Below are 13551 nucleotides of genomic sequence, written 5' to 3' on the forward strand. Positions count from 1 at the left end.
GTATCTGCGACAGAAATTAAAGTACATCAATCAGTGAACGCCGACGGTGATGCTGCTTGTTGCTTTAGTATAGTTCAATTTATACACAGGATGGGGTGACCTCTAGACTGTTACTACCAGTCTTGGCCACGATCTTTCATCAAGATCTCAATGACCTCGTCTTCCGGCATGGGATTGTCATTCAACTCTCTGACGCACTGGGTCAATCCCTCGGCAGCTTCATCAACCTGTTCGGCAGACCACCCGGTACAGGCCATGACAACACGGCGGTAATTCTCGCCCAGGACAACATTCCTGGTTTTCAATCGTTCCACTTCTGCTAAGATTTCACTGTTGAGGTCCTGATATACCTTTAGGCGAGCTTCCAACACACTAGCAGACGGTAGTCCTACAAGAAGCTTCATTTGATCTTCAGAGAAATCACTACCAGTGTTGAATCCCGAAAATAGAGTCTCGAATTCGGAAACATCAACACCAGCAACTTTATCAGCATGCCCAAATGGAGCGGACTCTGGTATTTCGTAGTCATCGCCATGGGTCTTTTTCAAAATGATAACCAAGTCCTCCGAGTCTCGTTCAAGGTTCTTTATCCGTCGCCCGACTTCAGTCCGGTTAGTTGCTTTTCGCTTTAAATCATCAAGTTCATTTTGGTCGATCTGTCTTGCGCGTGCACTTTCGCGGATCTTTGCATGCCAGTGATCGAATTCCGCCTGCTTCTTGCTCAGGTCAGAAGTCAGGTTTCGATCAATTCCGCCCAACGTTTCCTCGACGAGAGTTCCAATTTGAGCCAATGTAGCTATATAAGAATTAGTAAACAGCAAACAAGACAACGGTGAACCAGTAGGCTTACCATCTAAAATCTCTTTCTTAGTTTTAGTCAGCTGGTCAATAAAAGAATCCTTCTTCTCTCCACTTTGTTGTGACTGAGAAGATTCGCTTATCATGTCAACACCAACGCCATAGTCGGCAGGACGGAGACCCGTGTGATTAGCAACGTAAGGATCAGCTCCAACTTCCAACAACTGTGGCACCAATACAGATCTTGCGCGACCAGCGATATTCAAAGCGGTGTCTCCTTGATCATCACGTAGGTTAACTAGCTCAGACACAAACTTGCCCAGGCTGATAATTTCACCCTGTGTGCGGCCATTCCCCGTGATCCCGTTTTCGCCATTTGCCATTGGTTTGTCCGTATTCTCATGGCTCGCAGCTCCATGGCGGACAACAAATCCAAGCAGTGCCTCTAGGTAGTGCTTCGCCGACACATGGCCCCCTCCACCAGTTGCGGCCATAACCGCAATATGATGAAGAATTGACCGTCCACTATGGTCAACAATGTCAATTGTAGGCCCGAGAGCTTCGAGTAGCCGAGGAAATGTTCGGTAGTCAAGATTATTTCTCGTCCCAACTGCTTTTTGCAAGGCAGTCTCGCCAGCAGAATTTTGTCGAAAGATGCTGACGCCCTTTTGTATGAGGGCGTGTAGCAAAGGAAGTCGAGCGAGCATTGCAGCCCAGTGTAAAGCGTTATTCTGGTATTCATCCAAAGGGATTTCAAGATCGTCGCCAGAAAGCTGCGCAATAGCAGGGTGGTTTGTAAAATCCTTCAAACGTTTGTCCAAAAATAATGTCATGATCAATTTTACCTTCTGGAAACGGTCTGGATGGATTGGAGGTAGCGTTTCCTTCCGACCATGAACATCGTCCAGTGCCAATGATCCATCCATTTGCTGGTAAAAGGACTCATTCGGCTCTGTGGGTGTAGGTTCATAAGCAGACAACGTACTGTTTGCTCCGAATGAGCGTGCCTGATTAGACGCACTTCTGACGCGTTTCCGTGGCGGCTCGAGCGCATCATCATGGTCAAAGGCTAGGTCGTTCTGTCCGCCATTTGGGTGTTGACTTCCAAAACCGCTGTCGATGTAGGTACTGGCATGTGAAACCATGGGAATACCGCGGCTTTCTTGACTACTATATTGTTGTGATGAGTTCCGCATCAGGCTTGGTCGCCTTTTGTTCGGTGACTCAAAACGAGCCTTGCTAATAGCGTTGACAGCATTTGCAGCAGTACGAGACATGTTCTGAAAGTATGTCACTTGGGCAGATTGGCTCATTCCACGGCTCTCCGCATTATAAAGGCGCTTTCGCTGAGCGGCCATCGCCTGCTCTTTGGTCGGTGTTTCAAGAGATGCTCGTCGTGTGTTTCCATCAGCCATGTCATACTCGAGAAGCGGCCGCAGTAATTCCTCCACCTGATATTCACGACACAAGTCTACTCCACGTTGATAGCTAACCCAAGTACCCTGGTATTTTCCATAGCCTCCCTGGACTTTTTCGTGCTCACCGGCAGCAATCTCCTTCTCTAGGGTTTTTGTTCGCTTGGCCTTGACCACACCAGCAACTTTTAGAATTTGCGTAGCATTGAGCCACGAGTCCGATCGGCGTTTCATAACAGCAACGCCGTTGACTTCCATTTCATAGACGGACACATTCGAATAAACAGCCTGGGGGAAGTACAAGTTAGCGCTCTTCAATCCTGACGATCTGAATGTTGAATATGCCGGGAACAGCCAGACCACATACCCTGTAAATCTGAGGCTTGTACTCTTCCTGAAACGACATGACCGATCCATAGCCGTTAGAATTGTCGTAGCCATTAAAGCTGGATTGCATTGACGGCTGCGTCCCGCCATTCGTGAAACTATACGACATGGCAGATTGCTGCGAGCCGCGGCCGGAGGGCGTGGGGGCTGGCGATTGGGAGGCATTGAATGAGCTCATCTGCGAAGACAACGGCAATCCATGGGCCTGTATGTCATTTTGCGAGTACGACATAGTGAGACTGGGGCGTTGGCGGTGGTGGCTGCTAGTGGCCATTGCACCGACGGGACCTTGCAGACAGTGCTCGTAGTCAGGCAAACGCGTGCATCAGTGTACTGTAGTGTGCTCGAATTAGCACATGCTTGGAATACACTGCCTGTTTAAACCAGGACTGTAGGAAAGAGGAGCAGAAAATACGTAGGAATGGGGCTGACCGGAAAAGCAATGATGTTCAAGTTTTACAGACAGTTGTACGCAGGGGACGAAAAAGGCGCTGAAGAAGGGGCGGCGCGTCCCAGGCTTGGCCGGAAGTAGACCGCGAGTCGAGCCGACCGCGCGGGACGGGATAGGGCGTAAAGACGGCGATAGCAGCGACAAGATGCAAGCCTGTATAGAGAAGCCTGGTGCACAGCTATTGGACGGTCGGACAGGGCAATTATGCGAGTGTTTTCTTTCACGCAGTGGTGGAGGATGCGTGTTGAGGGAGTCGCGGGGTTTGGTCTTGTTTCTTGCCTTTTCGCGCGTCGCCTCGGCGCTAGTTGCCAATTCGTGCTTCGCGTAACCCGCCCAGCACTATTGCCTCTTTGGGCGGCTGCCGCTCGGTCCGGAAGAACTTCGACCCTGCATGTATATCAATTTCTGGGCACACCTACCCAATCTGCACTCCAACGATCCCTGTTTCCTCCCTTTCCTCACCGCTGCATGCCTGTCACCCTCCTGGCGCCGCCCGAAGCATGGCGCCATATGCTTCGAGCAACCCTGCGAGAATGCACCTACTTGCCAGACCCGATCGCCAAGTCCTACATGCGACAGTACACCCTCGATCGATACCGAAACAAGATAGCCTTCTTCCGCTCGAGAGAGAACCATGACCCGACTCCTTCTGTGCGTACAGAAAATAACGGTACCAGCGTCGAACGACAGATACGTCTGCGAAGGTCTGCGAAAAGCCTGCTATCTCTCCTCAAACGAGCCAACGAAGGATATAAAAGACCGTTGGAAAGAGTATTGATGCTATCGTACGGCCGCATCGGCGCGAAGAAATATAAGCTATTCTCAGCCTTCTTACGAGAGACTGGCATGTCGAAACAACTGGTCACAGATAAGGATGTCCGGGAAATACTGGCCAAAGATGGCGGACACAAATTTAGCGACAATTGGCAACCACCCCCCGCCTTAGTGTCGCTGCTCAAGACTCAACAGCAGTCATCCAAGGAACTGCTTAGTGACCGCACAACCCGATTCCGAGTAACCGCGCAGGTCAAGATTCCAGAGCTAACCACCTGCTTAAAACCAACACCGAAAAGGCGCCGTGAAAGAATCAGACAACAGTGGTACAATCGGTCGAAGTTTGGAATACTTCTTCCTCTTGACGCCGCCGAGATGGAGATCCTATATAGGCTGCTGCATGGAACATTTCCATGGAAAGCGCCGGTTCGCCGCAAGAAGATTACGCAGCCTTGTCCTGCGGATGAGAAGATTTCTCCTCTGGAATCCCTCTTGTTTGACGGGCCCCAGAAGGGAGTGAGTTTTGACTCATATGTCGTTGAGAGGCCACATCGAGTCACACGACGGTTTATGCAACGGATATGGGAGAAGATCTACCATCGCACACCTTTGGTCCAGAATACCGCCAAAGGGCCCAGGTATACTTTCCCAGTTCATCGGCGAGCGCCACGGCTTACTCTGGCCGTGAAGGATGAAGAGGTTCGCGATTTGTTTGATGGTGTTGATGAGAATGGTCGTTTAAAGAATGCATGATATAGAGATTACATGATACCCAATTGCCCATGTATTATAGTTCTTATAATTATATACCACTTTGACTATCTACCATTTGTTATGTTACCAGTACATCCATTAGACATGGCAAATTAGAAAATTTGAAATTTGCCTGTTGCTACCATCTCTCACCCGGCCGACAAGTACATGAAATCAATTGATGTAAACCAAACACTCATTGATACATACGCTGCACGTGGTACTGGGCTTGCTCTAGCAGGTTATGGATTCAATCGCTGTATCGAATCAAAATCATCCAAACTCTACTTCAAATGTTGTCATCATTGAATCGACGAAGCCATTGAGCCTAAAAGGCTAAATAAATCAGTATCACCACGATTATCCAACGAGACAACATTTCTCCGCTAATGGCTGTTGCGGGGTCCATGAGGTGTCAGGCTCGGGGCAATGTCCGACGAGGATACAAAGAGAAATAAATACGTAACTCTGTTGGAGTATTTGAAGCTATAGATAAATAAATATCGTCAGTTGAGTATTGACCCGCAGCTAGACACTCGTTCAGTATACTGATGAATCAACAGACAAGCAACAACCTGATTGATTTTATTACTAATAAGTCTAATTCTGTGATCATGGCGACAGGGATCCTCAAAGTGCAGGGCGACAAAGTTGTCGGCTCAGATCGGCAGCCTGTAATATTACGCGGTGCTGGTTTGGGTGGATGGCTAAAGTGAGTATTCTTGCATCGTCCTGAAGGTCGATGAGACTAATAGATATGCTGAAAGCATGGAGAATCTCATCACTGGATACCTCGCCCATGAGTACCAGCACAGAGCGTATACGCTCAAAGTTCTCGGTCCTGATCATTATCAGTATTTCTTTGATAAATGGGGTGAATATTTCTTCACCGAAGCCGATGCAAAATTATTTTCGGGATTAGGATTGAATTACATTCGAATCCCGATCTACTATCGCCATTTCGAAGATGATATGAATACACGGGTGCTGAAAGAGAGTGAGTGGGTTTAAGCATTTGGATCGGGTTGTTGATCTCTTACGCGGCCATAGTTGTCTGCTGCTTGCAAAAGATTGGATTTCCTCAGAATACTGATATGAGAGGTTGGTGTGCCAAATCGAAATTATATACCATTAGCGACCTGCACACTGCCCCTGGCAGCAGAACCCCGACTGGCACTCGGAAAGTGGAAGCAACTCTGCGGCATTCTGGGAATTTAAGACCATCCGGATCGCGCTTTCTGGCTTTGGGAGCAGATTGTAGTAAGATACAAGGGGAAACCATGGGTAGCAGGCTACAATCTACTCAACGAGCCCTGTGATTCTCAACACATCCATTTGCTAGCATTCTATGGGCGTGTGGAAAGGCTATTCGCAAGATTGACCTCGATAATATTTTCTGGCTGGACGGAATACATTCGCAATGGAGTGGAATGGATTTGATAAGGTGCTTCCGAATAGTGTCTATTCGCTGCACTATTATGCTGTAGGTCGAAAAAGCCTTTCTTTATTGAAAAGACGTTGACGAAGCATTATAGGGGATGGGATTTCTCACCGGGGTGCGGTACAAAGGCACCGGCGAGCAAAGGAATCATTAGAACGACAGTCCCACCGCAAAGCTGAATTCATGAAATCGCATGGTACACCCATCTAGAATGGCGAATTCGGGCCTGTGTATGCAGACCCGTCAAAAGCTGAGGATACCGAAGCCATCCACCAAAAAGGGTATAATCTACTCGGCGAGCAGCTGCGCATCTATAACAAGTATCAAATCCACTAGTCGGCTTGGCTATACAAGTACATACATACATACACACACACACACACATATATATATATATCAGTCTTCAAGGCATGCTCCATACAAGTCCCGAGAGTAAATGGAACCGCACCGTTCAATCCTTTGTGGAGAAGAAGCAGAGACTGAGACTCGATACGTGGGTGACACATCCTAGCCCGGAGGTTAATGCCGTGCTTCAGCCACGGCTAGAGTGGATCGATAAAGTAAGCCCAACAGCAAAATTGACGCATCCAACTCCCTGAGCCAGCGAATGCCATGTGCTACGTGGTGTGTTTCAGACGTACCTAGCTGCTTATTTTCCGACGAGTTTGCAGAGCTTTTTAGAGGAATGACTGAGAAGGAGCTAGAGGAACTAGATTTTTGCTTTCACTTTGATAAGTGTGTCTAGAGAGAAGGTCTGAATGACATCTTGAGAGATCATGTCAGACTGAGAGGGCACATATCTTGAGGTAGACATATGACGTACTTAATGCGACGGTAGGAATTAATATAAGCCATTCTGTCTGACGTTGAAAGTTGGCTGAACCTTTTCTTGTGGACTTATGCTTAAATAATACCACTCGGTATAGAGATTTATGAAGAAGGAGCGTTTTACCAGCAACCAGGTGACTGGGTCAGCCATGACAGTCATGTGCTGTGCGGAAGGCACGCCTTCTTCCCTCCTGATCATAGCTTAACACATCGACTATAATCAGAATGCGAATGAATGCACATCTACGACATTATAAAGCACATTTCAACGGATGTATCGTGTTTCAGATCTGGCCGTCCAGTTAATTTTCATATTAACGATTACAGGCATTCCCGGACGACGGGCCGCCGGATCAGGCGGAATTCCTCGATCGACAGCAGGGATCGAAGGATCGTGTAACTACCAGGTCCCGAATTACCCACACCTCACAACGTTCAAACCACCAAGAAGATTATTTGCGAACAATAATACTGAGAGAGAGAGAGAGAGAGAGAGAGAGAGAGAGAGAGCGAAAAAAGTAAGACTTCTAGAACCTTTGAGCACCCACCGGAAAAGGAACTGCTCCGATGAGTTTTCGCCGATGAGTGGTCGGATGGGTGGCGCAGTCTGAGTTTGCGCCCATTTTAGAAACGGGAACTCCAATCGTATTCTCGTACGTACCAGCGATCAGTCTTGTCGGCTACCAGGCAGAGGAAAAGACAAGGTTTGGCATTCATCACAGGCTGACCCGAGGAACTTCCGTGCAGTAGGGGAATACGTACTCGAATGCACGGAATAGTAGAGTACTAGTAAATAAGTGACAAATAATCACATTATAAATAAAAATAAGATTAATGAATGTTTCATGCCCCCAATATTAAATAATCCCCCCAAGCGAATTGGCTGCGAACTTATGCCAGCGCCTGATTGGTTGCCCGGCCACACCTCCTTTTTCCAGCTTTTGCGCCGAGTCACGCATTTCATTCCGGCCAAAACAGGGCTGTTATTTTAATCCCAGCTGCGAGCGACGCCTGCTCACCGTCTATTCTGCACGTGCGAGCCACTCACCGCTCCCATCCATCTTCCTCAGCTGCGAATACACACCATATCGCGAAGTACGGTTAAGGTTTCGCAGGCCCGCTCTGCGGATGACCCGGTTTTTATTCGCAGCGTTGGCGTCTCTTCTCCGGCTTTTCGCGGGGTGCCGAAGTGGAGAGAATCTGGAGGATAACGCTTAGATTGCGAGAGGGCGAAAAAAATTTTCCCCAGTCTGACTTATCTGGCCTACTAGGGGCTGTTAGGGGCTGTTAGGGGCAACACGCGCTGACTCGATAAGACGATAAGGGGCGGCGCTACGAAGAGAAAAATATGGGGTGAAATTAGTATGGGGTACAGGAGCGTCGAGAGGGATGGAGATGGAGCGTTAAAACAGGCTACGCTACGTAATTTCGGCACATCTTTCGGTGGTGTTATTATTGTTCTCATTCTTGGTGGTAGGTGACATGTATCGATTAAAATTTTCATCTGCTTCTGGAACGAACAAGCTATGCAGGTACGACAATGCGCGCCGCCGACTACTATCGCCCCGTAGGGTGTCTCCTTGATTGATCTCTTTCCCCGTCCGTATCCTGTAATATTAACAGCGCTGAGTCACCATTGGTTAGTACTAAGCAGCAATCCAGAGCAACGATAGTCTGCAGATCAATCATCTCCGTGAGAAGGTCTGCTAGTGAGAGCAGTCAGGGGCCGGCTGTCACAAGCCGAACAGTAAGGCCGAATGATCTTTTGCGTCGACGGAGCAATTAGCCGACTTTTCCTCTGGGATTTCTCTCTTGGATAGTTAGTTCTGTTCGGCTTTTGTCTTGTTAACTGCATCTGGATGAGCAACCCTTGGTTAGCCAGAATCCTAATCGCATACTAGCGATAAGAAAAAAAAAATATTTCGGTCTCTCCAGGCTGCGCCACCGAATCGACGGCGCGATAAGCCCAGCTTGCCTGGGTGGCAAACCAAAATAGAATTTTGGACCCAGCAGGGCCAACCATCGCAGCGTCTCATAGGCGGCAAAGCGGCGAAACGCTGATGATCCAACCGGCAGGTCATCGAGCCATCGAGTTATCGATCAGGGGAATTCAAGGGATGAGCCCGCCGGTGCCCGTCGTCGCAGCCTATGGGATTATCCGCACGGTGCATTGTTTTGTCACATCGTGCCGCGTTGGTCGACGGTGCGTGCAGCGAGATTGGTTGATATGGCGACCGCAATGACTGAGCTGAATGCAGTTAACTCGTCAGAGTCAATACGAGGAGGGCAATAGTATACACGGCTGGCAGTTGTTCAATAGAGTGTTATTGACAGTATGCAAGTAGAAGAATAGGAGGAGGCGCCCCTCCTCGCTCGCTGCAAGTAATGCGCAGAAGTAGCACTAGCCAATCAACGCCAGGGGATTATGCTGAGCGGGCCCGGCCTGTTTCGGGCTTAGTGGAAGCAGGCTCTGCAGCGCTAAGCCCCATTGGGACAGGCGGCGGAGCCCTGCCTAAAATTTTTTATTTTTTTCCCAAAAAATTTTCGGGCTGGCGAAAAAAAAGCGGGCCAAGCGGCCACAGCGATAAATAATCTTGCCAGCCCACTCGCTCACCCCTCCCTTTTTTTTCCTCCTCCATCTTCCTCTCTCCCATCCTTGTCTCTTTTTTAATTCCATCTCGTTTAGAGGTCGGACGTGTTGTTTCTGTCTTGCTTTCTCATAGACAGCAAATAGATTTCTCCATCACCGGCCGCTTTTAGAGCGCATTTGCGTTGCTGGAACGCAGATACGTGGGCCGCCACCGTCTTAATCGCAGATACCCTCAATAGAATTTTTGTTTCGTGCGCTTTAATCGCCCTCTCCTTCTATTAATCCGCCACCATTTCGTCCAACAAGTCTTTCACTACGCACTCTTCTACCGCAAAAATGCCTGCTGTCGATGTTGCCTCCGTCCCCGCCGTCTCCGGCAAGGAGACCGCCGGCTCCGTCGCCCTCGTCGAGAACCTCATCAAGAACCTCTCCATCTCCAAGACCCCTGATGAGGGTAACACTCATGCCAACAGCCTCGCCACGCTGCTGAACGGCCCAATCGAGGAGAAGACCGTCCCCCTCAAGGCCGTTGAGTCGCTCAAGAAGCAGCTCGCCAACAAGAAGGATGCCAACGCCCGAGAGCGTGCTCTCGAGGCCATCCGCGCCATCGCCCAGCACTCCTCCGTCGCTCCCGGCGTTGAGCCTCACCTCGTCTCTCTCCTTGGTCCTACTCTGTCCGCCGTCGGTGACAAAATCACCAGCGTCAAGAATGCCGCCCAGACCGCCGCCATCGCCCTCACAAAGGCTATCAACCCTAACGCCACCAAGGCCGCTCTTCCCTCCATCATCAACTCGATTCTCTCTGCCCAGAAATGGCCCGAGAAGATGACTGCTCTTCAGTGTGTGGAGTCTCTCGTCGAGACTGCCCCCGCCCAGCTTGCTTTCCTCGTCCCCAGCTTGATTCCAGTCATCTCCGAGTCGATGTGGGACACCAAGCCTGAGGTCAAGAAGTATGCCTACGGCACCATGGAGAAGATCTGCGCTTTGATCGTTAACAAGGATATTGAGCGTTTCATTCCCGAGCTCATCAAATGTATTTCAAAGCCTGAAAATGTCCCCGAGACCGTCCACTTGCTCGGTGCCACCACTTTCGTCACTGATGTGCACGAGCCTACCCTCGCTATCATGGTCCCTCTTTTGGAGCGTGGTCTTGCTGAGCGTGAAACCGCTATCAAGCGTAAGTCAGCTGTCATTGTCGACAACATGTGTAAGCTTGTCGAGGATCCTCAGATCGTCGCCTCCTTCTTGCCCAAGTTGATGCCCGCTCTCAACAAGAACTACGACACTCTTGCCGACCCCGAAGCCCGTGAGAAGACCAAGCAGGCTCTTGAGACTCTCATCCGTGTTGGTGATGTCAAGGACGGCAAGATCCCTGAACTCTCCCATGCCAGTGATGTTTCCACCGTCTCCGCCATTCTCAAGGAGATCCTTGAGCCCAAATACAAGGCTCAAATCGCTGGTGCCGAGGCTACCATTGACTACATTTCTGCTATTGCAGGTCAGTTGATTGACGAGAAGGTCATCGAGGTTATCATCTGGACCGAGAACACTCTGCCTTATATCACTGCCCTCATTGGCGAGGCTGATGCCAAGTCAATCGCTGAAACCCTCCGCAAGCGTGCCTCACCCAACGCCACCGAGGAGGAGGAAGTCCTTAGCGATGAAGAGGAAGGCGAAGACCTCTGCAACTGCACATTTAACTTGGCCTACGGTGCTAAGATTTTACTCAACCAGACCCATTTGCGTCTCAAGCGTGGTCAGCGTTACGGTCTTTTGGGACCCAACGGTTCCGGCAAGTCTACCCTTATGCGCGCCATCAACAACGAACAAGTCGAAGGTTTTCCCAAGAAGGACGAAGTCAAGACTGTCTTCGTCGAGCACGACCTCGACGCTGCCGACACTGAGCAGACTGTCATTGGCTGGACCCAGAAGAAGCTCGAGAGCGTTGGCATTAACCTTCCCCAAGATGCTATTCAGGAGAAGCTGCTCGAATTCGGCTTCCTCCAGGAGCAATTCGAGAACCCCATCACCTCTCTGTCTGGTGGTTGGAAGATGAAGCTGGCTCTCGCCCGTGCTGTGTTTGAAGAACCCGATATTCTCCTCCTTGACGAGCCTACCAACCATCTGGACGTCAAGAACGTTGCCTGGTTGGAGCAATACCTTATCAACTCTCCTTGCACATCCATCATCGTTTCTCACGACAGCAAGTTCTTGGACAACGTCATCCAGCATGTCGTCCACTATGAGCGCTTCAAGCTCCGCCGTTACCGCGGTACCTTGAGCGAGTTCGTCAAAAAGGTTCCTTCTGCTCGCTCCTACTACGAGCTCGGTGCTTCTGAGATGGAGTTCAAGTTCCCCGAGCCCGGTTTCCTTGAGGGTGTCAAGACTAAGGCCAAGGCTATTGTCCGTGTCAGCAACATGTCCTTCCAGTACCCTGGTACTCCCAAGCCCCAAATCACCGACATTACCTTCCAAGTCTCTCTTGGTTCCCGTATTGCCGTCATTGGGCCCAACGGTGCTGGCAAGTCCACTCTCGTTAACGTATTGACTGGTGAACTTATCCCCACTGCTGGTGACGTTTACCAGCATGAGAACATCCGTATTGCCTACATCAAGCAACACGCTTTCGCTCATATTGATAACCACCTTGATAAAACTCCTTCTGAATACATTCAGTGGCGTTTCCAGACTGGTGAGGATCGTGAAACTATGGATCGTGCCAACAAGATCATCACCGATGACGATGAGAAGGCCATGGACAAGATCTATAAGATCGAAGGTACCCAGCGTCGTGTCATTGGTATCCACTCTCGTCGCAAGTTCAAGAACTCGTATGAATACGAATGCTCTTTCGCCCTTGGTGACAACGTCGGAATGAAGAACGAGAAATGGACTCCTATGTCTACTCAGGACAACGCCTGGATTCCTCGTACCGAAATTCTGGCTTCTCACGCCAAGATGGTTGCTGAGGTCGACCAGAAGGAGGCTCTTGCGAGCGGTCAATTCCGTCCTCTGGTCCGCCGTGAAATTGAAGTGCACTGCTCGAACTTTGGTTTGGACGCCGAGCTTGTTTCTCATTCTCGTATGCGTGGTCTCTCTGGCGGTCAACGTGTCAAGGTTGTGCTCGCCGCTTGCTCGTGGCAACGTCCTCACTTGATCGTCCTCGACGAACCCACTAACTACCTCGACCGTGACTCTCTTGGTGCTCTCTCCAAGGCCATCAAGTCCTTTGAGGGTGGTGTTGTCATCATCACTCACTCCCGCGAGTTCACTGAGAACCTCACCGAAGAAGTCTGGGCTGTTATGGACGGAAAGATGACTCCTTCTGGCCATAATTGGATCCAAGGCCAAGGCGTCGGGCCACGCCTGGCACAGGGCGCGAAGGGCGATGAAGAAGAGCAGCGAGATGCACTTGGAAACAAGGTGGACGCACCCAAGAAAAAGGTCAAGTTGACGAGTTCAGAATTGCGCAAGAAGAAGAAGGATCGTATGGCTCGTCGCAAGCGTGGTGAAGAGGTGTTCTCTGATGAGGACGAGTAATTGAAGCCATAAAAAGGGGATAGGATAGGTGTCCAGGCGGAGGTGTGGTGTTTTCGATGAGGACGAATAGATTACGCAGGTCCGGGGGACTCAATTACTTACATACATGGTTTCACGGAGTCTGGATTAATGATTAATGCATATTTCCTATGTTTTTTTATCCTTTGTCAAGATCGCAGTCAATTTTGATTTTCATTGCCGATGTATTCCGAATGGGACGGGGTATGTGGAAGATGTCTCGTGAAGACGAGTTAATCCTAAAAAAGGATGATGAATTAGACTATATCCTAAATCGAGTGACTTTGAACATTACACCAGACACATCGTATAGTTGTAAGATACTAAATGTGTGATTATCGAGGCTGGCTGTGCGGCGTTGTTCAACAGTTGCTTCGTAGAAAGAGGGGGAGATATACCCTTCAGCAAACACACGGTTAGCTAGTGATGTATTGTCGTGTTAGGGTTCTCAGCTGGCATCTTGATCTTATCCTTTCCTAACATGCACCCCCTGATATAGTATGTTGTTTGATACATTACAACGTTACTGAGAATTTTTCAATAAACGAGAAACTAC

General features: G+C 49.5%; 4 protein-coding genes across 4 annotated transcripts; 3 read left to right on the forward strand and 1 right to left on the reverse strand.

Moving 5' to 3' along the window:
- Nucleotides 1-113: 113 nt before the first annotated feature.
- BGW36DRAFT_285678 (putative apses transcription factor) lies at nt 114-2874 on the reverse strand (the record flags this gene model as incomplete). Its single annotated transcript, XM_046210341.1, has 3 exons — nt 114-796; nt 851-2501; nt 2581-2874. The coding sequence occupies 3 exons, from the start codon at nt 2872-2874 to the stop codon at nt 114-116; spliced, it is 2628 nt and encodes an 875-aa protein (XP_046078553.1).
- A 569-nt stretch (nt 2875-3443) lies between these two features.
- On the forward strand, nt 3444-4676 carry BGW36DRAFT_368404 (uncharacterized protein). Its single transcript, XM_046214990.1, has one exon. It carries the CDS (start codon nt 3520-3522, stop codon nt 4576-4578), a length of 1059 nt encoding a protein of 352 aa, XP_046078554.1. The 5' UTR covers nt 3444-3519; the 3' UTR covers nt 4579-4676.
- Nucleotides 4677-5192: 516 nt separating this feature from the next.
- On the forward strand, nt 5193-7097 carry BGW36DRAFT_413678 (glycoside hydrolase superfamily; the record flags this gene model as incomplete). The annotated part of the gene is made up of 10 exons (XM_046219264.1): nt 5193-5290; nt 5346-5575; nt 5798-5934; nt 6005-6061; nt 6114-6134; nt 6164-6215; nt 6258-6354; nt 6420-6579; nt 6684-6754; nt 6791-7097. The coding sequence occupies 10 exons, from the start codon at nt 5193-5195 to the stop codon at nt 6822-6824; spliced, it is 957 nt and encodes a 318-aa protein (XP_046078555.1). The 3' UTR covers nt 6825-7097.
- A 2389-nt stretch (nt 7098-9486) lies between these two features.
- BGW36DRAFT_368412 (elongation factor 3) lies at nt 9487-13289 on the forward strand. Its single transcript, XM_046214991.1, has one exon. It carries the CDS (start codon nt 9774-9776, stop codon nt 12975-12977), a length of 3204 nt encoding a protein of 1067 aa, XP_046078556.1. The 5' UTR covers nt 9487-9773; the 3' UTR covers nt 12978-13289.
- Nucleotides 13290-13551: the final 262 nt, after the last annotated feature.

This window comes from Talaromyces proteolyticus (assembly GCF_021365285.1).
Source record: "Talaromyces proteolyticus strain PMI_201 chromosome Unknown BGW36scaffold_1, whole genome shotgun sequence".
Classification (NCBI taxonomy): Eukaryota; Fungi; Ascomycota; class Eurotiomycetes; order Eurotiales; family Trichocomaceae; genus Talaromyces; species Talaromyces proteolyticus.

Coding starts and splice junctions, on each gene's coding strand:
- BGW36DRAFT_368412 (XM_046214991.1), top strand. CDS start 9,774: ATGCCTGCTGTCGATGTTGCCTCCGTCCCCGCCGTCTCCGGCAAGGAG.
- BGW36DRAFT_368404 (XM_046214990.1), top strand. CDS start 3,520: ATGCCTGTCACCCTCCTGGCGCCGCCCGAAGCATGGCGCCATATGCTT.